Source organism: Alnus glutinosa, chromosome 5 (assembly GCF_958979055.1).
Source record: "Alnus glutinosa chromosome 5, dhAlnGlut1.1, whole genome shotgun sequence".
Classification (NCBI taxonomy): domain Eukaryota; kingdom Viridiplantae; phylum Streptophyta; class Magnoliopsida; order Fagales; family Betulaceae; genus Alnus; species Alnus glutinosa.
This window is the reverse complement of record NC_084890.1, coordinates 31961569-31983938: the sequence shown is the minus strand read 5'-3', so window position 1 is coordinate 31983938 and position 22370 is coordinate 31961569. Positions and strand designations below refer to the sequence as shown.

Sequence of the window (22370 nt, the reverse complement as noted above, 5' to 3'; positions counted from 1 at the left end):
GGATCAAAAGTTGCCGATCTATCAGACCGCTGCAACCACGCGCCCCTTGGAGCTGCCATGCGCTTTCACGCACGGTCTATACTGACTACATGTGTCTTCCAAGCACCAAGGCTCACCTGTCCAGCTTTTGTACATCACACCGGATCCCAGCCCGCGATACCACCTACACCTTTTTGCTACATTAGATCACAGTCCGCGACTTCACTTGTATGTGCCACACTAGATCACAGCCCTGAGGTCCTACTCTCCTTTTAATGTACTCACCTACACTAGATCATATACTTACAAGCTCACAAGGTTAGAGTGCTCCTGCATACACCAGATTCGAACCCATCCAGTGGGTTTCGAAGAAAAAAAAAAGGAGCGGTCTAAATGGACGACTTCTTGCGCGCCACACACCATGTCGGGATTGGTGTGCCAACCCTATAACCGACCAATTGGGCTCATCATTTTTTTTTTCTTCTTGGCCTGCAGTCGGCCTCTAGTCAATTATTAGCCCACAAAGCCTACTGATAACCGCCCAATTGGGCTCATATTTTTTTTCTTCTTCTTGGCCTACAGTCAGCCCCTAGTTGGTTTTTGGCCCACTGCTACTACCGATAACCGCCCAGTTGGACTCATCTTTTTTCCTTCTTGGCTCGTAGTCGACCCCTAGTCGGTTCTTGGTTCGCAGGGCGCCCTACCGATAATCGCCCAACTGGGCTATTTTTTTTTCTTCTTGGCCCACAGTCGGCCCGTAGTCGATTATAGGCCCACAACGCCTTTTATAACTGTCCAAGTGGGCTCATCATTTTTTTTTTTAATCTTTCTTTCTTTTTTTTTTTTTTTTTTTTTTTTTTTTTTTTTTAAAAAAAAAAAAGAAGAAAGAAAAGAAGAAGAAGTTGATCATTCATTTTTAAGTTTCAGGCTCAAGTCAGCGTTAACGCCCGCAAGCCTCTTGTCTCTCTGGCAGCGTCCGTCAGTCTTCACCACAGGCCTCCGTTTTCTATTTTCAAACTCAAGCTTCCAGAATTTTTCACCTTGAGTTTGAGGGCGGATGACAGAATATATTCTAAATATATTATGAATATAATATTATTGATTTATATTTCCTAGTCTAGGTCGATTTGTGTTACCTTGTATAAGTTGATTTAGGTTTAATTTACTTGTATAGGTCGACTGATTTAACTATAAATAGGGACTTATGTATTGTAAACAATCAACAACTGCCCAAAAACTATGTAATATGTAGGCAAAAATAATGCATATTTGAAAGGCTTTATAAAACAATAAATATTAGAAATCACTTAGTTCTATATATTATATACTTTGTAATTTTTTTTTTCTTTCTAATTATATATTATATACTTTTGGGTTGTCGAAGTATTATTACCATCTCTAGACTTAAGCCCCGTGTGAAAGCTCTATAAACAATGAATTCTAAAAATCATTGACTTTAAAAGGCATAAATAAATTTATAAGTTTCATCTGCTTTGTGAGGTTGGTCATTTTATTTTGCTATAATTAATGAAGTTTTATATACATGTTTATAGATAATATGGAATTTGGGTTGTTAAAGTTTTATTATGATATATGTTTATAGATTATATATGTGCAATTTGGGTTGTTAAGGTATTAATGTAATATATGCTTATAGATTATATATGTGCAATTTGAGTTGTTAAGTGTTATTATAATCTTTATATAGTTAAGGCAGAAGTAAACGTCCATAAACAATCAATTCTAGAAATCAGTACTGACTTTAAAAGCCCAAATAATTTAAATATAAATTAATTCTATGCTTTCTGAGTTATCTAATTTTGTTCGACCTAATAGAATTATGGCTAAATTAAATTGCAATGTCTTCTCTGTCAAAACAAGACAAAATCAGTATTGATAGATAGATATGATTTAATAATGCGTATACATTTATTATTGAATGCAAGGGCAAGCTGACATTTCCTAATTTGCAGTATTTGAACTTTTGGAAGTTGCCCCCATTGAATGTACGTAGATTCTTAAAACGCTCGAACGCTTACAACTTGGTTTCCGACATTATTTGACTTTTATAGTTAATTAAGTTAATTAATCTTAAAATTTTAGTGCACTACATGCATTCACTCAATATAAAGTATTAGCAAGCAAATCAAATGACACATGCATGATCTGATATAATTAGTGAAGTCAGGCTTCCACGGAAGCATCGCTCGATCGCTTATTATCAGAACTACTACTTGTAATTTTTAATAGGCTAGAGGTCCATTAGCGTATTAGTCCTTTTCAAATAATATAATTACTTAGCTGGAGCCTGGAGGAATATTATCCATTCCACCGCCTTACAAAATGTCTATATTAATTAAGTCAATTAGGTCTAAGAACATCACTTCTTGCAAAATCATTAAGTGTTAGATAGGAGTGTGCAGTCGGTTGTGATTGCAACCGCAACCAGTATTGAGTGTGGTTATTAGACTGGCGGTTATGTGGTTATTAAAAATTGGTTTTTAACAGATAACCGTTTTTTATAAATTGTTGATTTTTTTTATTTTTATTTTTAATATGATAAAAATAAGCCATGAAGATAAAATATCAAAACCACCAAAAATAGAAAGGATTTTTTTTTTTTTGATTACTTGATAAATTACGTACATTATTTTGCAAAACTTTTTATTGAAAGATATGGGAAGACACTTTTCTTTGTATCACTAGTAGCCCTAGAATTAATGCACAGTTTTTTTTTTTTTTTTTTTCCAAAGAAATATTAGTAAATACATGTAAAACAATGAATCACATGGAGAAAGAACTGATAAAAAATGATAAATTGATAATATAATTAACTTTATGTTGACTATAAAAATGTCACTTTTGTATTTGTTAATAAGAATACACTTTACAATGGAGCTTTCTTTTGTTTCCTTTTGATTAGGCTAAAAATTAACACAAAGGAGGTTCCACAATCTACATTGGCATTTAGGACTCACATTTATGTGTCAATTTTATATATGGATCAAAAAGTGTCCGAAGATACTGCCTCTGCCTCCTCACTTGTAGGCTGCTCGATCAGACTAGGATTGGGAGTGGGAGCACCGAGCAGGCCAGTGAGCACTGTGGCGTAAAAGAAGAAAAGAAGAAGAAAAAAAAAAAAAAAAAAGTGAGGAGGCAGAGGCAGAGGCAGAGGCAAATGCGTGTTTCTACTTCCATAGACTTGTGCCATGACATTTTAGGAGCAATTACTATAATGAACTACAACTTACCATAGGAAAAGCCAATAGGCAGGAAAGTGGCATGGGTGAAACATAAGTGATGATGGATTTGCAAATTAAAACAAGACAATAAAATAGAAAACAAAAGAATTCACAAGACCATTGGGTCAAACATTAATCTTAGCTTATAAAGCGAAATTAAGAAAATAAGAACAAGAATTACGTGGTTCAGTCTATGACCTACATTTATAAGATAAAGATCAAATGGTTACATTTTGTTTTTATTCCTTTTGATAGTTTCACAATATATGAGACTCATATATATTTATAGGAGAACTTGGTTAGATAAGTATATGTGTTTTGATTACCATCAAATCTGATTATAGAAAATAACAATAATTACAATAATTCTCTGAAATCAAATCCCATAATATATGAATAATTTTAGATGTCATATCCATGTTCCTCTTGTGTCCCTTCAAAACTGACATGACTTTTAAAATCAAAATTTAATAGTGATTAATCATAAATTAAATAATAATTTTAAAAACCACATCATTTTTAAATAGATATGGATATTTGAGGTTTAGAATTGCTCATAATATACTCTAACAAGTTGGCCATGGGTGAGGTGATGCAACATGGGCCATGGTTTGAATTTGTTTTGGGTTTAATTGATGTCAACTCAAGATTTTAAATCATATAATAGAAACGTCGATACGACGTCATTGCAGTGGCATAACCGTTGGGACAACATCGTTTTATTGGGGCTTTTTTTTTTTTTTCTTCCTAAATCTTGGAAAGTTTGAAAAATTGTAAACGTTATGGTTTTGAATACTGAACGGTCTTGCAGTTATTAGGGACCTTAATTATGGATAAGAACAATTCCAAAGGTTGATGTGTTAATTTCAAGTTTTAGAATTTCATGAATCAAATAAATAGTAACTCAAAAATTCGAGAACATAAAGTATATATATTTTAGTCGACATATCATATACTTTTGGGCTAGCTGTTGAAGCATTATTATCATCTGCCTTCTATAGTCAAGTTAGTCTAAAAATATATATCAAATAGCTGATGCGCAGATGATAATAGCACTTCAACAACGGCATATATGCCCAAAACTATTTAATATTATGTAGGCAAAAATAATGCATATGTGAAGGCTTTATAATACAATAAAAATGTCAAGCTCGGCTTTGGCGGCACTGTTCGGGATTCTTGTGGAAATTTGAAAGCGGCTTTTTGTCATTCGGTAAATATAGTGGCTGATCCAGTGGTTGGGAAAGCTCTTACGGGTTTATTTACGGTGGAGTTTTGTGGGGACAAAGGTTTTTTATCGCTCTTTTTGGAGGGAGATTCTTTTCTTGTGGTATATGCTATTAATCGTTTAGGGGCAAACTGGAGTAGGTATGAGATTATTATAAAAGATATTCAAGATATTCTACAGGGATTTCAGTTTTGGAAAACATGTTATATTAAACGGCAAGGAAGTAGGGCTGCTCACACTATGGCACAAGTTGGAGTTAAACAGGTTCAAAGTCGTAGCTGGATTGATTGTATTCTTGAGTTTATTCATCACATTGTTGTTTCAGAAATTCCATCTTTGATTTCATAGAGCTGTTTAGGCTTTGGTTGATTCACATTTTTTAATGAGATCAGTTATATTTCTTAAAAAAAAAAAAAAAAAAACAATAAATATTAGAAATCACTGAGTTCAAAATATTATATACTTTTGTAATTTTTTTCTTTCTAGTTATATATATTATATTCTTTTGGGTTGTTGAAGTATTATTATCATCTCTAGACTTAAGTCATGTGTGAAAGCTCTATAAACAATGAATTCTAAAAATCAGTGACTTTAAAGGCATAAATAAATTTTATAAGTTTCATGTGCTTTGTGAGGTTGGTCATATATTTTATTTTGCTTATAGAATTAATGAAGTTTAAACTAAAATGGACATGCGAAGTGCTCGATCGAACTAAGGACTTTTTTTTCCGAGGGGGGTATATGTATATATGTTTATAGATTATATGCAATTTGGGTTGTTATGTTTTATTATATTATATGTTTATAGATTATGTGCAATTGGACTTTGGTAAGTGTTATTATAATCCTTATATAGTTAAGGCAGAAGTAAACCTCCATAAACAATCAATTCTAGAAATAAGTGACTTTAAAAGCCCAAATAATTTAATTATAAATTCTATGCTTAATTAATTTGTGAGGTATCTAATTTTGTTTGACCTAATAGAATAATACCAAAATTAAATTGCAATGTCTTCTCTGTCAAAACAAGACAAATACAATGATATATATGATTTCTTTATTATTAGCTAAGTTGCGAGTACATTATTGAACACAAGGGACTTAGAATATATTAGGATTAGAGATTTGATTTCAGAAATTTATTGTAATTGATTTGATTACCATACTCTCATGTATCATAAAAACGTCATAAGAGAAATATTGTAGCACTTAGGGTTTTATTAGGGTGATAGATCGAGAGTGAAGCACGTAAAATCCTTTATCTCTATTTATCTTTATTCCACTTTGTGGGCTGAAATAATCGGGATAAGACTATGTACCATGCACGGAAAATTATTAGGAAAAAGATGATTTCCATTAGACGAGGTTAAGTATGAGCTGCAGTATTTGTTTTTAATTACATGACTCTCTTATTTCTGGAAATTAATTAGAATATCATCTTTAAGAATACTGTGTTCTCTAGCCTACTGAATTTATTTTCGATAAACCATTATATATGTCTTCTAATAACCAAAAAGATTTTTAGTAATTTGGCCAACAATTATGAGAGTTCATATGAGACTAATTTGCCTATATATTCAAACAGACTGAGTTTCATAAATACTGTTAATATCCAAAATACTAACCATCCAAACAATGAAACTGCCTATCATCACATTATTTGAACAAAGGGCTCACATGTACATTTCCTAATTTGCAGCATTTGAACTTTGGAAGTTGCCCACATGCATGTAGATTATTCTTAAAACGCTCGAACAATTACAGCTAGGTCTCCGACATTATTTGACTTTTATGGTTAAGTTAATCTTATAATTTTAGTGCACTACGACATGCATTCACAGATTCACTCAATATAAATTAAAGTATTAGTAAACAAATAAAATGACACATGCATGATCTGATATAAGTGAAGTCATGCTTCCACGGAAGCATCGCTCAGCTCGCTTTTTGTCAGAACTACGACTACTTGTAATTTTTAATATATAATATTAAAAACATTTTTTCTTTGGTAGGGAAACGATGCATGTTCAAAAGATATGAACATTGTTTTTTGTTTGTGTTTCTCAGAGCAATGTGAACGTTGTTTAATGCATTAATTTATGTTAATTTATCACTATATAATGGTGAACATTGTTGTATGAATATGGTGGACTTTGTAGCCAAAAAGCTCCCTGCAAGATTGAGCATCAAACCTCTCTTTCCCTCTGATTCCTCAACAGGGCTTGAAGCTCAATAAGGGCTAGAATTCTAATAGTAAGTACTGTCAATAACCTCTAATCTTCGGCATAATATTACTTCTTGTCATTAGCACATTTATTCTTTGGAGTTTGAAAATAAACATCCATACATCCATCATTCCCCCCCTCCCTTTTCATTTTCTGCAATCTATAATATTTTTGTTTGGAATTAGATTAACTTCACTTATAACTCTTGATCTTTAATTTTCTCACCTTTGCAATCATTTCTCAAAATTTTAAAAGTGTCAATTTAAGATAAGCATCTTTCATTTTTTCATTTTTATTTTTTATTTTTTAAGTTAGAATTTTCCTTTAAATCATGTCAAAATTCTCAAAATACCCCTCATTTTTTTTAGGAAAAAAAATTTGCAAGAAGATTATGTTTTGATTAGAATTTAATAGAATTTGCAAAAATACCTATGCTTGAATCTTTGAATTATATATATATATATATATATATATATATATATATATATATATATATATATATATATATATATTAAAAATACGGGTATTTTGAGAACTTTAACAGGATTTAACGAAAAATAAAAAAAATTGAAAGATAAATACCTAAAATTGAGAATTTTTAAAGTTTGACGTTATAATTGCAAAAGTGATGAAAGATCCAGCATTGTACGGAAGTGAAGTTTTCCTTATGAAATTTATGTAACGGGGGTAACCGATAGAAATTTACTACTTCTCTCACTCTTTCTGTCTAAATCTTCAAATTTATTTGCAAATATCTCCATTCATAAAACGTATAACAAGATCGATATGTTCATGTGTCGGTTTTCACTATAAATTTACATGCTTTTGTTGTTGAAAATATCTCTCTGATTTAATCAATACCAAGCACCCATCTGCTTCATATGGGAGGTCTTCTTTAGTGTTTGAACACATAAATTATCATTATATATCCCCACAAACTTAAAGTAGGATATAAGAGACTTTGTTGATGTTCACATAGATATAAATACCTACTTTTTTAAGCCGTTACTCTTAATCTACTCGCTTAATTAGGATATATATTCATATTACCACATTGATTTATTTATTTTCTATCTCATTTTATTTTCGAAGAAACAAGAAAAAAATGGAAGAAGGTGCTATCGATAATCTTCATGAAAGAACACAAAAGGAAATGATAACACTAGCAAGGAGTGAGACTTTTCCATCAACAAGTCATCCTCAAAGGATTTTCCATCAACAAAAATCCTCTTCCTTTCCGTCATTTCCTCCAGAATTGGATCAGGGAGAATCTTTTATTCAACAACAACCATATGTATCAAACTTGGAATATGATAGACAAGTAGCTAAGGAAGGAGATGCTAGCCTTGAGGCGCTATGGCCGCTTTTCGTTAAACTTCAGCCTTCTTTAAGCTCTCTTCTACAAGATTTGGCAAACTGGGATGCAGCTAGGTTCTTACCGGCGTCAAACTTTGACAAACCCCAAGAAAGTAGCTCATATGCAAAGATATCACAAGAAGAACTGGAGCAGATAGTGTCGCTGCAGCCAAGCTCAAGCGAAGATATTGAAAGTGAAAGTAATAGAAGTAAGTGGTCGATCTCTCTTTCTCGTTATGTGCAGTCACGAATTTTCCTATCCATTCCAGTTCCACCTTGCAAAAACTCCATTTTGAAATGGTCGAAAATGCTTTGTTAAGCACCTTCTGTAGGTCAAGAAAAAATATGTTAAATTAACACTCGTATCAGTTAAAGTGTTCACTACAAAAAATTAGCAATTTAGTGACGTAGTTACAGTAACTCGTTTTATGCCACATCATTAATTAGTGAAGTTTCATTTTATGAAATGTCACTAAACAATTTAGTGGCATGCTGAATATGCCACCTCACTATTTAGTGATGCACTGAATATGCCACATCACTAAATAAAACACGTACTTGGCTAATGTTGCCATCCGTGGGGTGTGTTATAATGTTCCACATTATTAAGATTTTTTATAAGTCATGATATTCTCTCTATGTTAAAGTGTCTTTTTGAGTATGAAAATAGGCCATGGACTTTTACAGTTCCAACAATTACAAACACGCATGCAGGAAAAAGAAGTAGACAAAATTTCACTTGTGCTGCATAATACGCAAGGTCATGAGATAAATTAGTTGTTCCAAGATCTTTGCATGCATCCGAGTGGCTTGATTTTTCACCAAATGCATGTTGTAATTAATACGTTTCGTGTTTTTTTTTTTTTTTACATAAAAAAAAGTTCCAGGGGAAAGAACAGTAGATGAATACCGTGCCCTGTGTAGTCCCCTCCTTCAAGCTGCCATAAAAGGTGATTGGCCAGCTGCTAAGGCTTTTCTTGAGGAAAACCCAGACTGTGTTCGAGCTCCCATAACGAAAGAGCAGGGGACGGCGCTTCACAATGCGGTGGTTGCACAGCGCACCACTTTTATAAAAGAATTGTTGAAACGGATGACTCCGGAGGACTTGGAATTGAGAACCACACAGGAAGTTACGGCCCTCCACTTTGCTGCTCAATCAGGAATCGTGAGAATTGCCGAGCAGCTGGTGAAAATCAATAAAAAACCGCTATTGTTCCATGATTCCTGTGGAAGGAAACCACTTCTCTATGCAGTTGAGCTAGGACATAGAAACATGGTTTCTTATCTATTCTCTATGACTCATTTTCAACAGTTGTCTGCTGATGAACGCAGAAGGCTTCTTCTTAGTACTATTTACTATGATATGTATGGTAAGCCCTGCATCTGACTATATATATATATCTGTAATTTTGTTTGATGAAGTTACCACTACTTCTCTTGCAATATTAATTATATATAAGCATTTCTTCATTAACCTTTTGAATGATCAAATTAATGTGTTGTTTTCATGAACAGATATAGCAGTCAAAATTCTCGAAATGGATCCAAACATACTAACTATCCACACTGAATGTGGGTGGAGAGCTTTGGATGAGTTGGCCAGGAAACCTTTTGCAGTTGGCAGCGAAAGTCAGCTAGCATTCTGGAAAAGTTGCTTAAATTCATGTTTGTTTGCCTCCAACCCAAACTACTTTAATTCCAGATATACATATACACAAACACACACATGACATTTCCAAAGTAGTTATCTTATTACATTAATCACATTTTGATGACAATTTTACTCAAATATATTACCTTGGCATGGGAAAAAGTTCTTATTTGATTTCGTTAAATTTTTAGATGATATATACATATAAACTGTACAGCCCCAAACCGCTAGGGTTAGGTTCGTCAATTTTCTTACACAAAGCTGCAAAGATTCATAAGGTCTGCCAGATAACCTAGCTAACATGCTAAATTAAAAAAATTGCCAAAAAAATAATTTTTTAAACTCAGAGCTTCAATAAATGCGGAAACGAGTATTTTGAAAAGAATAATTATGTTCGATAAATAAAAAATCAAAGTAGAAATAAATTTATTGTGCTGGTGCACTTATTAAGGTAAATGAAATGCAATGTCCTAATGCTAGCCTAGATTCCATTCTAGTCGCCTAGGTCTCTTTGCTCATAACCTGAAAACAAAACAAAATAAGGGTGAGCGAAAAATGTTTAGTAAGGTAACCCTCAACCATAAAACGGTTGAATTAAAATCATTTTCTTTAAAACAATTATTAAAGCACATTTGAAATCTAAATTTTAAAGATATAAAATATAAGTTTGGCATTTTACTTAAAGCATAAAATTACTGGTAGATAAATAAAACTCCTCATATTTAGGGCCCATGTAGATTATTATGGCCTGTGTACTAGGGTTGCATGGTCAATATAACCTAGGCAGGTAAACTGTGGCCATAGGTCTGCCCCGTCAGCTAATTAATTAAAGTGCACTTAGCATGACCTAAGGATGAATTACCACATTCTCAAAGTTCTTTAGCGGTTACGCTTCCATCCAAGCAACGGTACCGAACTTAATCCTCTTTGAATCTCTGTAAATATCTCTGGAGCCAAAATAATAGTTTCCTCCACACACGTGTCTCATTTATAAAATCTTTCTCCTTCTCATAAATTATTTTTATTCCTTTCACTATGCTTGGTAACTCTTAAGGCAACGTGTGGGAGAGTTTTACACTCCTCTTTTCATTAATTTCAAAAAAAAATAGTAACTTTTCATCTCGGGAACCAAATAAGCAATTTACTATAATTAGAAAGTCCTTTATAACTAAAACTTTTCTTAAAACCGTTGATTTCAATAATATCATTTCTACCAACAACTTTGATTTCAAAACTATTTTAAAGCAATCCTTCATGCAAATGTAAATTTGAAATACATAACGAGAACAATTATTCGTAAATATGCTAGAATCAATGGATAAAATAATATGACATAAAATAATTTTAGAAGGGGTAGAGGATTCCTTACATCTCTGGACGCAATACATTGTTGAAATATTTCTACCGCTAGCTAATCACCTGGCACATGTTTAAATAAATTAATACCTCATGCTTGGCATTAGACGATACACTGACATGATCACTAAGATTCGTCTTGTTAGCCTACTGAGAATGGATTCCGGAGGAATATCTTTACGACATTAACCGAATAATATTTAAATCATTACATAAGCAATATCACATTTTCTTTTATTGATATTAGAATTATGACTCAGTAAAGACAATTGTCATAAGAAACATTTTCTTTTATAATCATAAAATTTAATAAATGTCGGTATCACAAACTACACCTCTATTCAAAATAATTTATAAAAATGATCCATGATTTTTAAGCAATTTACAAGAACTTTCGAAACACTTGAATAAAATATATATACTTCTAAAGTATGAAAAATTCTATGAAATAATTAAGTTATTTTCTATTTGGAATGACTCAGTCTATTGTAATGGTACTTGCAGAGCCGTTTCCTTTTTAGCAAAAGCTATAGCATTTCTTTTTCTTTGAATTCAAAAGATAGAAGATTTAAAATCGGGTTATTCAAAGTCAAAACATATGTTAAGAAGTCAATAATTTGGACTAAATAATTAAGGAGCTGCGCAATATTTATGCTTTAGTAATTATCTTTACATTTTTATTTTATAAAGCTTTCAGTATGATCATTTCTTATTATGGATATTGATAAAATAATTATATAGATTTAATATTTCTTTATTACCAAACTCTCTCTCATTTCTAAACGTACATATATAGGGTTCAAAGGGATCTGTGCAAAAGCTTTGATGAAGACGTTAGCCCATCAATTAGTAGAAGGCCTTTGGCAAAAAGTTGGAATTCCACAATTCTCATCAAACTTGGTTCACTATCATATGACTTTAATTTTTGAAGCTGCAAAAGTTGGAAATGTTGAATTTCTCATTATACTTATACGCTCTTATCCTGACCTTATATGGCAACGAGACGAAAATAACATGAGTATATTTCACATTGCTATTTTATATCGGCATAAGAGTGTGTTCAATCTAATATATGAGATAGGTACGAACAAGGAGAGCATTGCATCCTATTGTACTTTCAAAACCAAGAATAACATGCTTCATTTAGCTGGACAATTGCCTTCTTTAGATCGACTAAATATCGTATCAGGAGCAGCCCTTCAAATGCAACGAGAGTTATTGTGGTTTAAGGTGAGTGATAATATTAATTATTTAATTTTTGTTTCCTTTTGGTTCCATTACTTGTTACTTGTCAATTTATATCTAGTCAATTGTAGGAGATAGAAAAGATTGTCCCGTCATCATACGTGAACATGGAGAATTCAGAAGGCAAAACACCTAAGGAGATATTTATAAAAACACATACAAAATTGCAAGAAGATGGTGAAAAATGGATGAAGGACACAGCAAACTATTCCATGCTCGTGGCAACATTGATTGCCACTGTGATATTTGCTGCAGCCTTTACTGTACCAGGTGGAAGCAATCAAGATACAGGCATTCCTATTTTTTTGAGAAGTAAATGGCTTACGGTATTCTTCATATCAGATGCAGTTGCACTGTGTTCCTCTTCAACTTCAATAGTAATTTTCTTGTCAATTCTCACGTCACGTTACACAGAAGAGGATTTCTTCAAGTCATTACCTTCAAAGTTGGTGTTTGGACTTGCCACACTCTTCATCTCCATGGCGGGCATGATGGTAGCCTTCACCGCAACTTGCTTTTTGATGTATAACAGCGCAAGGGCATGGGCTTCGGTTGTTGTAATCACTTCGGCTAGTATTCCAGTTACTTCATTTGTTTTGCTACATCGTAAACTTTGGGTCGATACATTCCTCTCAACATACAAGTCTAGATTTCTTTTTCGGCCATATAAACATAGACTTTTCTAGCTAGCGGAAGATGCCGATTGGGAAATTCATCAGTCAAAAACATGAAATGCAAAACAAACAAAAATGAAGGAGGATTGTCGGAGGTTCATGAAAGGGATGCTGAACAAGGAAGGCCATGGAAAGAATTGAGCAAATAAAGAGTACTTTGGATTGATTTTCTTCTTAACTAGATATATTCGCATTGTTTTTTTGCTTTATGAACCCGCAACTGTGTGTCTGTGTTAATTGTAGTGAAGCTGTCATATATTTAGTATAGACTTCGATTTAATTATCAAGTGATTCACTCGTACTATACCCCTTTCTTTGACATCTATTACACCCATGGGCCATGAATGACTCTCCCTTACGGACTTTCTCTTCCTACCTTTTTTTTTATTGGCGATTGTAATTCTTTTCCATTTCTCATTCGGTTATTTAATTTCATTATTTTTAAATATTTCTACACAAAACATTAAAAAAAAAAAAAAAAAAGAAAGAAAGAGAGAGAGCGTATAATAGTTAATTAATAGCTTTTTCAAATTAAGAGCAACTATATATCTAATGCTAATTGTGAACCAATCATGTCATTTATGTCCAATTAACTGTATGTGATAACATAAAGTCCATTCAAAAGTCTCAACATTTTGTTGGAGTCTACCGACATGTTGATCCCAATAAATCCATGGCTTGACTAACTGATCACAATAAATCCAAAGAGCAAATTAAGGAGATCATGTTCCCATTCCGTTCACTTTGGATATGGAATTTCTTGTCTTCAAGTCTTCTTCTACACAAAAATTGAAGCTTATTGATGTTGTGATGTGATAAAAGCAATAAGGACTAATAATAAATCCAAAAATATATGGTCCGTCCACTTTAGGCTTTAAAGTTTGTGTGAATGCAAATACGAAAGATCCTGAAAAATAAAACAAGTCAAGATTGTAATTAATTACGTTGGTCCCTGCACATTGGGTTTACAAGTTTGTGTGAATGCAAATTACCAGTTAAATTCCACGTGGGCCCCTGATGTTATTTGAAAGTGATAAGCAATCCAGTGTACATAAAGATGACTAGCTACAAGTCTTGAACATGTTGCAAGATCTAATATAATCAATCAAGTACTGTACGTGAAGATGACTAGCTACAAGTCTTGAACGCGTTGCAAGATCTTATATAATCAAGTGTACGAAAAGAAATAATAAAGAAGATGCATGTTCCGTCCACTTTGGGTTTGAAATTTTATCTCAAAGCAAAGACAAAAAGAAATAAAGAAGACGTTCTTTGTGCCCATGTCGTGGCACAAAGAACACTTCCAAGCTAGCGAGTAAAATAATTACGATTAAATTAAAATAAGTTGGATTAGAAGGTAAAATAAAGCAAGGTAGTTTTATTCTTACACTTCGGGCTTGAGAATTGTAGCCCAAGAAAAAAAAAAAATTACAACTAAGGCCTATCTTTTGATCTCTCATTTTGAATTAAGCTAGCTAGAAGGTCAATTTTATTTATTTTTTTACACATGCACCTTATCCCCATATTGTCTTACACATGGGGACCAATTCTCTCCTTAATTCACGCGAGCTTCCGGCCGTCCTTCTCTCTTATTTTCTCACTTGCTGACTTTTCCCACTTAAACAAAGTAAAGGGTAGCATTGGATTCTTATTTTTGCAAGCCAAAACCGAGAATTGAAGCCTCATTTGGAGTCCACACAGGCCTTGTTTTTTTTCTAAGGCTTCCTTCCTCACTTATGCATTTCAACACATTCGATCCTCCAACAAGAGAAAAACCGAAACTCCCCCATTTTCTATTCCTCTTTTACACTCTTCTCTTCTCGTGACTTGAGCTTAATTGGCATGGCAAGGATGAAGAGGTTCAACTAGTCAAGATTTTTTTCAAGAGCTAACATTGTAAGTCTTTCATCTGCATCATTTTCTCTCTGCCACTTGGACAAAAGCTTGGCTAACAATTGAAAATGGGTATGGGTTTTGATAACAATTGAAATTAAGGCAAAGCTTAAAGGTTGCATTTGGGAGGATGAACAATATGTTTTTTCAAGGCTGAAATTCCAAAATTCCAGCCCTCTTTCTTTGCCTCTGATCTCTTTCACTTGTAAACTATAGGTTTGAGCTTGGGTTGTTTCAAATCAAGTCCTTCATCATTTTTGAGCTTCGGGCAATGTTAGAATTTTCAATCTACCGATCAATTTGAGGTAATTTCAAAATCCCAAAATTTCTCTACATTTGGTCAATTTTTGAATGTAAGACTAAATTCCTAAATTGGCTTGGGGCTTTTGTGTAAAATGAATTCCTGCACACCATTTAAACCATGGGTTACGTTGTTGAACTAATGATTAAAACTTCAATTATGCCAATTGTTTTAAAGCTAGCTTGGTATGCATGCATTACCACTTAGTAAGCTAAAGAATGATTTCAAATGGTTTTATAAGCATGTACGTTATGATTGTTTAAATTCGAGCCAATTATATATTAGATGATGTATGGTTTATGAATACTTTTCGATAGTTTGAATTGTGTTGAGATATGCTTTGATGATGATTTACGAGATTTGATATAATTTTTATGAAAAGTTAAGATGTGCATGATAAATGATTTGTATTTAAGTTATGATGTTATTTACTTGCATGAACATGAAAGCAATTAAGGGAAAGTAAAATGTTATGTTAGCACGCATCATGTACATGTATATATGAAAATGATATCGATTGATGTTATGGTAATGGTTGACGGTATCCTAGTTTGTGATCGAGAATACTCTCACGGCTAGCAAAACAATCCCTCGATCATGACAAGTAAATAGTAAAGTATAATGTAAAAGGAGCCTATTTAATTTGCCTCCATATTATAATGTAAAGTGAGCCGATTTTGCCTCCAGTACTCTTCATCAAATCTACTATATTAAACGTACAAATATAATATCATAATAATCATTTGTTAATCCGTTTATTTTCTATCTGATTTATCTTCTTGCTAAAGAAAGAAAAAAAATGGAAGATTCTGATACTCAAGCAATGGTCTGTTTTCATCAAAATTCAGCTCTGGCTGAGCTCTCTTGCACAAGATTTGGCCAACTGGAACGCCGCTAGCTAGGCTAGTACCACAAGGGCCAAGATTTGTCGAAATGAGAGAGATATATATAGAGGAGCCAAGCTCAAGCGAACCTAATGAGGGTAACTGCCCTCTCTTTTTCTATTGTCTCGCATGCATTCACGTAGACATTCTTAGGTTAATTTGTTGGGCTAGATCTATATATAGCCAGGCCTCTCCTCTACAATTTCTGTATGATTCAATGTACCCACAATTTAATTCTCTGCAGACGTACATGTAACACAGTTTTGAATATCTTAGGGAAAACTGTCATGAAAGTATTTTTTTTCTTTCCAAGTTATCCTTGTTAAGACAGCAGCCAACCTTGCATGACACTGCAAATCGTGCCTAGCTTGCATGATTCTGCAGAACATGCCTTACATGATTTTGCAGAACATGCCTTGCATGACACTGCAGTGCAATCCCAAGGATTGTGCAATCGGCAGCTAGCATCCCAGCTATTGCGCAATCAGGACTAATTCATTCCAATCACAATCATGTACTTATACGGATCCCATATATCACGGCCTTGTGATATATCAAGACTCTGCGATCACCTTACCAAAGTCACAGCAACAACATATTCCGAACGGCTATATATTTCCTTATATAGCCAACGATTATATGTTTATCTTATTCTGTTCTCCCTTTCCTTGTTACTATTGTATTCCTTCCTTTTAGTTCCTTGTCCCGCTGTATAGGAACGCTCCACATTGTAACTTACCTTTGATAGCACATCTTGTAAGACCCTATATATAGAAGACAATACTCAGCTTGGAATTTAAGCTTCCAAGTCTGTTCAGACCCTTTGTTTTTGCAATCCTTTCCATTCCACAATATTGCTAAAAGTACGCCATTTCGAAAGGGACCAAAATGTTTTCTTAAGCATCTTCTGCCGCCCAAGAAAGAACCCAAAATTTAATATTAACAATAATTAAACAAAACAACACTTGCAAACACGCATGCATGCATACACACGAAAATTAAAGAAGAGAAAATTTCACTTTAAGGTTAGAAGATTGCCTATAAGATAAACTAGCTCTTCCAAACGTCTAGTTAGCATCCTTCCAAACATGTAAGAGCATTTTCAGCAATAGATCCCAGCGAAAAAATGCAAATTTCTCTACGTACAGCTTTATCTATACACATGCTTCAACGTATTCTTTATTCTTTATTTATTTTTTATTTTTTTTATATTTAAATATTATTTTCTTAGAGTTTCTTTATAGTTTTCTTAAAGAAGAGAATGAAAGCAAAAATCAATATTTTATTGATGTAGTTAGGGAATAGACCAATTATCTCTCTTACTTATAAAAAACAAAAAAGTATCTCTCTTTCTCTGGTCATATGCAGTCAAATACACATGTGACCGAGTTTGATTTCTAATTATCTTCAGGAAAAATGCTATGAATGCGATTCATTTCCTTTCTCCAACCGCCTATAAAAAAGCCATATATGTATAATTTTGTACATGAGAAGTATATGTTTTTTTAAATAGAATATGAACAGTGCATCACTTTTTAATAAAAAAATTTCTGATTTTATCCTTACTACTAAAAAAACATGTGTATTTTTGCAACTCAATTGACACGTACATTGCATTTTTATAGAATGAGAACCGAATTTTAAGAAAAACTCTTTTGTTTGTTCCATTTTACCTTGCAAAAACTGCCGATGTGGAATGGGCCAAAATGTTCTGTTAAGCACCTTCAGTAGGCCTAGAAAGAACCCAAAACAATAATAATAAATAATGAAACAAAACAAGAGGGAAAAATTACACATATCTCCCTAGCTTAAACCACAACTTTATTGTAATGTCTTCCCAAACTATCAATTGTATTAAAGTTCCTCCTAAATTACAAAAAAATATCAATGTCAACCCCAATCACAAAAATACCATTAATGAAATTATAGGATTAAAGACATATTTGGTACCTGTGTTTAAAAATTTTATTTTTTGGTACCTTAGTTTCAATTCCCATCACAAATGATACCTGGGTTTTGAGAAAAGACGGATTTAGTACCTCTGTCTATTTTTTGGTCCAATATTTAACGGTCTGCCTCGTGTTAACCAATGAGGGTTGACACGTGGCACAATATAAAATAAAAATAGAAAAAAAAATCTTTAAAAATTAATTGAAAAATAAAAATTAATAAAACTTAAAAAAATAAAAATAAAGTTTTTAAACCCTCATTGGTTGACACATGTCAACCCTCATTAGTTAAAACTGAGGTATCAAAAAATAAATTTTTAAATCACATGTACCAAAAGTTGTAACTAAACTTTTTTTTTTTTTTCTTAAAAAAAAATATATCCAGGGGAAGAACATTAGATGAATACCGTGCCCTGGGTGGTCCCCTCCTTCATGCTGCCATAAAAGGGGATTGGCCGGCTGCTAAGGCTTTTCTTGAGAAATACCCAGACTGGGTACGAGCTCCCATAACGAAACAGAAAGGGACGGCACTTAACAATGCAGTGATGGCACAACACACAGCTTTTACAAAAGAATTGTTGAAATGGATGACTCCGAAGGACTTGGAATTGAAAAACATAAAAGGAGCTACGGCCCTTCACTATGCTGCTCAATCAGGAATCGTGAGAATTGCTGAGCAGCTGGTGGAAATGAACAATAAACCGCTATTGATCCATGATTGCGAGGAAAACATACCACTCCACGTTGCAACTTGTCAAGGACATACAGACATGGTCTCGTATCTTTTCTCTGTGACTCCTTTTCAACATTTGGCAGCTAATGATCGCACTCGGCTCCTTCTTGACACTATTTACAATGATATGTATGGTAAGCCCTACAGTACTAGATATCTGACTATAACTTTGTTTGATGAACTTGAGGCAGTTAGACAAGTTGGATGGAGTACTTACCATTTATATTGCAATATTAGCGACCATATATGTAATTAATTATAAGGATTTCTTAACTAACCTTTTGACAATTAATGATCAAATTTAACGTGCCGTTTTTATGGACAGATATAGCATTGAAAATTCTTGAAATGGATCTAGACATATCAACTGTTGACCCTGCATGTGGGTGGAAAGCATTGGAAATGTTCACCAGGAAACCTTTTGCAATTTGCAGAGAAAGTCCGCTATCATTCTGGAAAAGTCGCTTAAATTCCTGTTTGTTTGCCTCCAACCCAAACTTCTTTAATTGCAGAGATATATACGACATTTCCCAAGTAGTTCTTTTATTACATTAATCACAACTTAGTGAAAATTTTACTCAAATGACCTTTACATGATCATGATAAGCTATTTTTCATTTGAAATGTCTCAATCTATTGTAATACATGTCACGGTTTCTTTTATACACACAAGAACATGGGAGTACTGTATAGTGTTTTTTTTTTTTTTTGCAAAAGCTAGTGTTTCGTTTTAATTACTTCAATTCAAAAGATAGATAGAAGAGATTTAAAATTAGGACATAAATAGCCACATTTAATGCTTTAGTTATCTTTGCATTTATATTTTATCAAACTTTGATCAATATATATCATTTCTTATTATGGATATTGGTAAAATAATTATATAGATTTAATATTTCTTTATTACCGAACTATCTCTGATTTGTGAATAGATTCTTTTCTCTCAACGACAGGGTTCAAAGGGATCTCTAACAAAGCTTTGATGAATACATTAGCCCATCAATTAGTAGAACGCCTTTGGAAAATGGTTGGTATTCCTCACAACCAGTTCTCATCAAACATGGTTCAGACTTTAATTTTAGAAGCTGCAAAAGTTGGAAATGTTGAATTTCTAATTATACTTATACGCTCTTATCCTGACCTTATTTGGCAACGAAACGAAAATAATATGAGTTTATTTCACATTGCTATTGTATATAGACAAGAGAGTGTGTTCAATCTAATATATGAGCTAGGTACTAACAAGAATCACCTTGCATCCTGTAAAACTTCCGAAACCAATGAGAACATGCTGCATTTAGCTGGACAATTGGCTCCTTTAGATCGACTAAATATCGTATCTGGAGCAGCACTTCAAATGCAACGGGAGTTATTATGGTTTAAGGTGAGTGATAATATTATTTAATTTTTTTTTTCTTTTAGTTGCATATATTATGGTTAAATTATTACCTCTTCAACTATAGGAGATAGAAAAGATTGTGCCGCTATCGTATGTGAACATGAAGAATTTTGAGGGCGAAACACCCAAGGAGATATTTATAAAGAGACATACATATTTACAGAAAGATGGTGAAAAGTGGATGAAGGACACAGCAAATTATTGCATGCTCGTGGCAACATTGATTGCTACTGTGATTTTTGCTGCAGCTTTCACTGTACCAGGTGGCAGCAATCAAGAAACAGGCACTCCTATTTTTTTAAGAAGTAACTGGTTTATGGTATTCTTCATATCAGATACAATAGCACTATGTTCCTCTTCGACTTCAATAGCAATTTTCTTGTCAATTCTCACGTCACGTTACACAGAAGAGGATTTCTACCGGTCATTACCTTCAAAGTTGGTGTTTGGACTTGCCACACTCTTCATCTCCATGGCAGGCATGATGGTAGCATTCAGTGCAACTTGTTTTTTGGTGTATAGAAACGTAAGGGCATGGGTTCCGGTTGTTGTAATCACTTCGGTTGCTGTCCCAGTTACTTCGTTTGTGGTACTACATCATAAACTTTGGGTTGATACATTCCTCTCAACATACAAGTCTAGATTTCTTTTTCGGCCAAATAAACGTAGAATTTTCTAGCGAAAGATGCCGTTCGGGGAATTGATCAACAAAAAACATGAAATACAAGTCAATCGAAAAGGAAGGAAAATTGTCGGAGGTTCAATGGATATTGAACAGGTACGCCAAGGAAAGAATTCAGCAAATAAAGACTTTGGATTGATGTTCATCTTACCTATTTCCATTAAGACTCAGTGGTTTATATATACTAGACTATATTTTGCCTTCAATTATTTGTAAGTAATCTTAACTAAGTTTCCAAAGTTACTTCGTTTAGAAATCAAATACATAACACACGAAATTACATCTTACAGGACATAACAAATAGGAAAAAAAAAAAAAAAAACAAAACAAAACAAAAATTTTCTAAAAACAATTACACTATCAAATTGTAAAAAATAAAATTAGATTTAAACCAAGAAAAAACTATTCCTACCTCTATAAGTTGATTTTATCTCTTTGAATTTTTTTTTTTTATTTTATTTTTATTTTTATTTTTTTTTTATCTCATATCTGTGTACAAAAAAAGAAGAAGAAAAAAAAAATACCTAAGAAAAACAACCTCATATAATTTTTGTTAAAAAAAAGCAAAAGGCAAAATGTGTTTAATTAAGGCTTTGTTGAGATCTGGTCCCAAAGTTATTTTGCGCTTGTTACGATTTACGGATAATTGTAACGTTAGTTACAAAATGATTACTTTGTCACAACGTAACGTGTCAATGCAAATAACCTAGGGGTGATTCTTAGACAACCCCCTGTTGGGGAAAAATTCAATTTTATTTTTCAAAATTCATGAGATGCGAAAAATAAGAATAAAGAATAAAGACAATATATTAGGGAATCGCAAAAGAATATAAGATTTACGTAGTTCGCTACTAAAGGCTAAACCCATAGAGTTGCAGCAGATTTCACTATGATGGAGAAAAATAATACAGGAGACTTTAAAAATAATAGACGTTGATTAAACTTTTCAACTTTCAAACTCATAAAAACTCAATAACAAACCTGTAAAAGACATTTCTGTTTCCTATTTTTCAATTCTTTTTCAATACTCCCAAAATCCCAAGACAGTTTTTAAAATACAAAACTGCAGGTTTAAAGGCAGCGCGTCCGAACGGCTTAAGCAGATGTCTGGACGCCCTTAGGGTTTTGTAACCCTGATGGCTTGCCTGTCCTGATATACCAACGCATCATCCTGACATGCTGGAAATCAAGCATCTTCTGGAGCTCCCGTCTGGACTTGTATCCAGCCTGTCCGAACGCTCTTGAATTCTAGCACACCCTGGATCTCCTGTTCGAACGTGTATAATGCTCGTTTAGGCACGCTTGAATCTTGGTTGGTTCTTGGGCTTCCATCCAGACGGGATCTTTTGTCTATCCAAAAAGGCTCCACAATAACTAACAATCTCCTAGTTAGAGACTAGCCTCCCCGCCAACATCGTGCTCCATAGGCCTCAAGATCTTAAGCATCACTGCTGCAACTTCTCCACCTAGCTTCCAAGCTTGAAGACCAACTGAAGCTGATCATAGCTTCAGGTTTTCAATAGTTACACATTTTCTCAATATGTCTGCTAGATTTTCAATTCTAAGAATCTTC

At 33.3% G+C, this 22370-nt stretch overlaps 2 protein-coding genes across 6 annotated transcripts; both read left to right on the top strand.

The window, feature by feature from the left end:
- Nucleotides 1–6580: 6580 nt before the first annotated feature.
- LOC133867910 (ankyrin repeat-containing protein ITN1-like) lies at nucleotides 6581–13277 on the top strand. Of its 2 annotated transcripts, none has more exons than XM_062304679.1 (6): nucleotides 6581–6702; nucleotides 7767–8239; nucleotides 8912–9400; nucleotides 9546–9695; nucleotides 11834–12267; nucleotides 12354–13277. In XM_062304679.1, exons 2-6 carry the CDS (start codon nucleotides 7780–7782, stop codon nucleotides 12966–12968), a joined length of 2148 nt encoding a protein of 715 aa, XP_062160663.1. In that variant the 5' UTR covers nucleotides 6581–6702; nucleotides 7767–7779; the 3' UTR covers nucleotides 12969–13277. The 2 variants fall into 2 exon arrangements, with proteins under 2 accessions (XP_062160663.1, XP_062160664.1); XM_062304680.1 differs by having other exon boundaries at nucleotides 6586–6706.
- A 1361-nt stretch (nucleotides 13278–14638) lies between these two features.
- Nucleotides 14639–21003, top strand: LOC133868775 (ankyrin repeat-containing protein ITN1-like). 4 transcript variants are annotated; one of them, XM_062305781.1, is made up of 7 exons: nucleotides 14639–14852; nucleotides 15066–15154; nucleotides 15999–16133; nucleotides 18369–18850; nucleotides 19042–19155; nucleotides 19670–20100; nucleotides 20180–21003. In XM_062305781.1, exons 3-7 carry the CDS (start codon nucleotides 16084–16086, stop codon nucleotides 20792–20794), a joined length of 1692 nt encoding a protein of 563 aa, XP_062161765.1. In that variant the 5' UTR covers nucleotides 14639–14852; nucleotides 15066–15154; nucleotides 15999–16083; the 3' UTR covers nucleotides 20795–21003. The 4 variants fall into 4 exon arrangements, with proteins under 4 accessions (XP_062161765.1, XP_062161763.1, XP_062161764.1 ...); XM_062305779.1 differs by having other exon boundaries at nucleotides 19042–19191; XM_062305780.1 differs by lacking the exon at nucleotides 15066–15154 and having other exon boundaries at nucleotides 19042–19191.
- Nucleotides 21004–22370: the final 1367 nt, after the last annotated feature.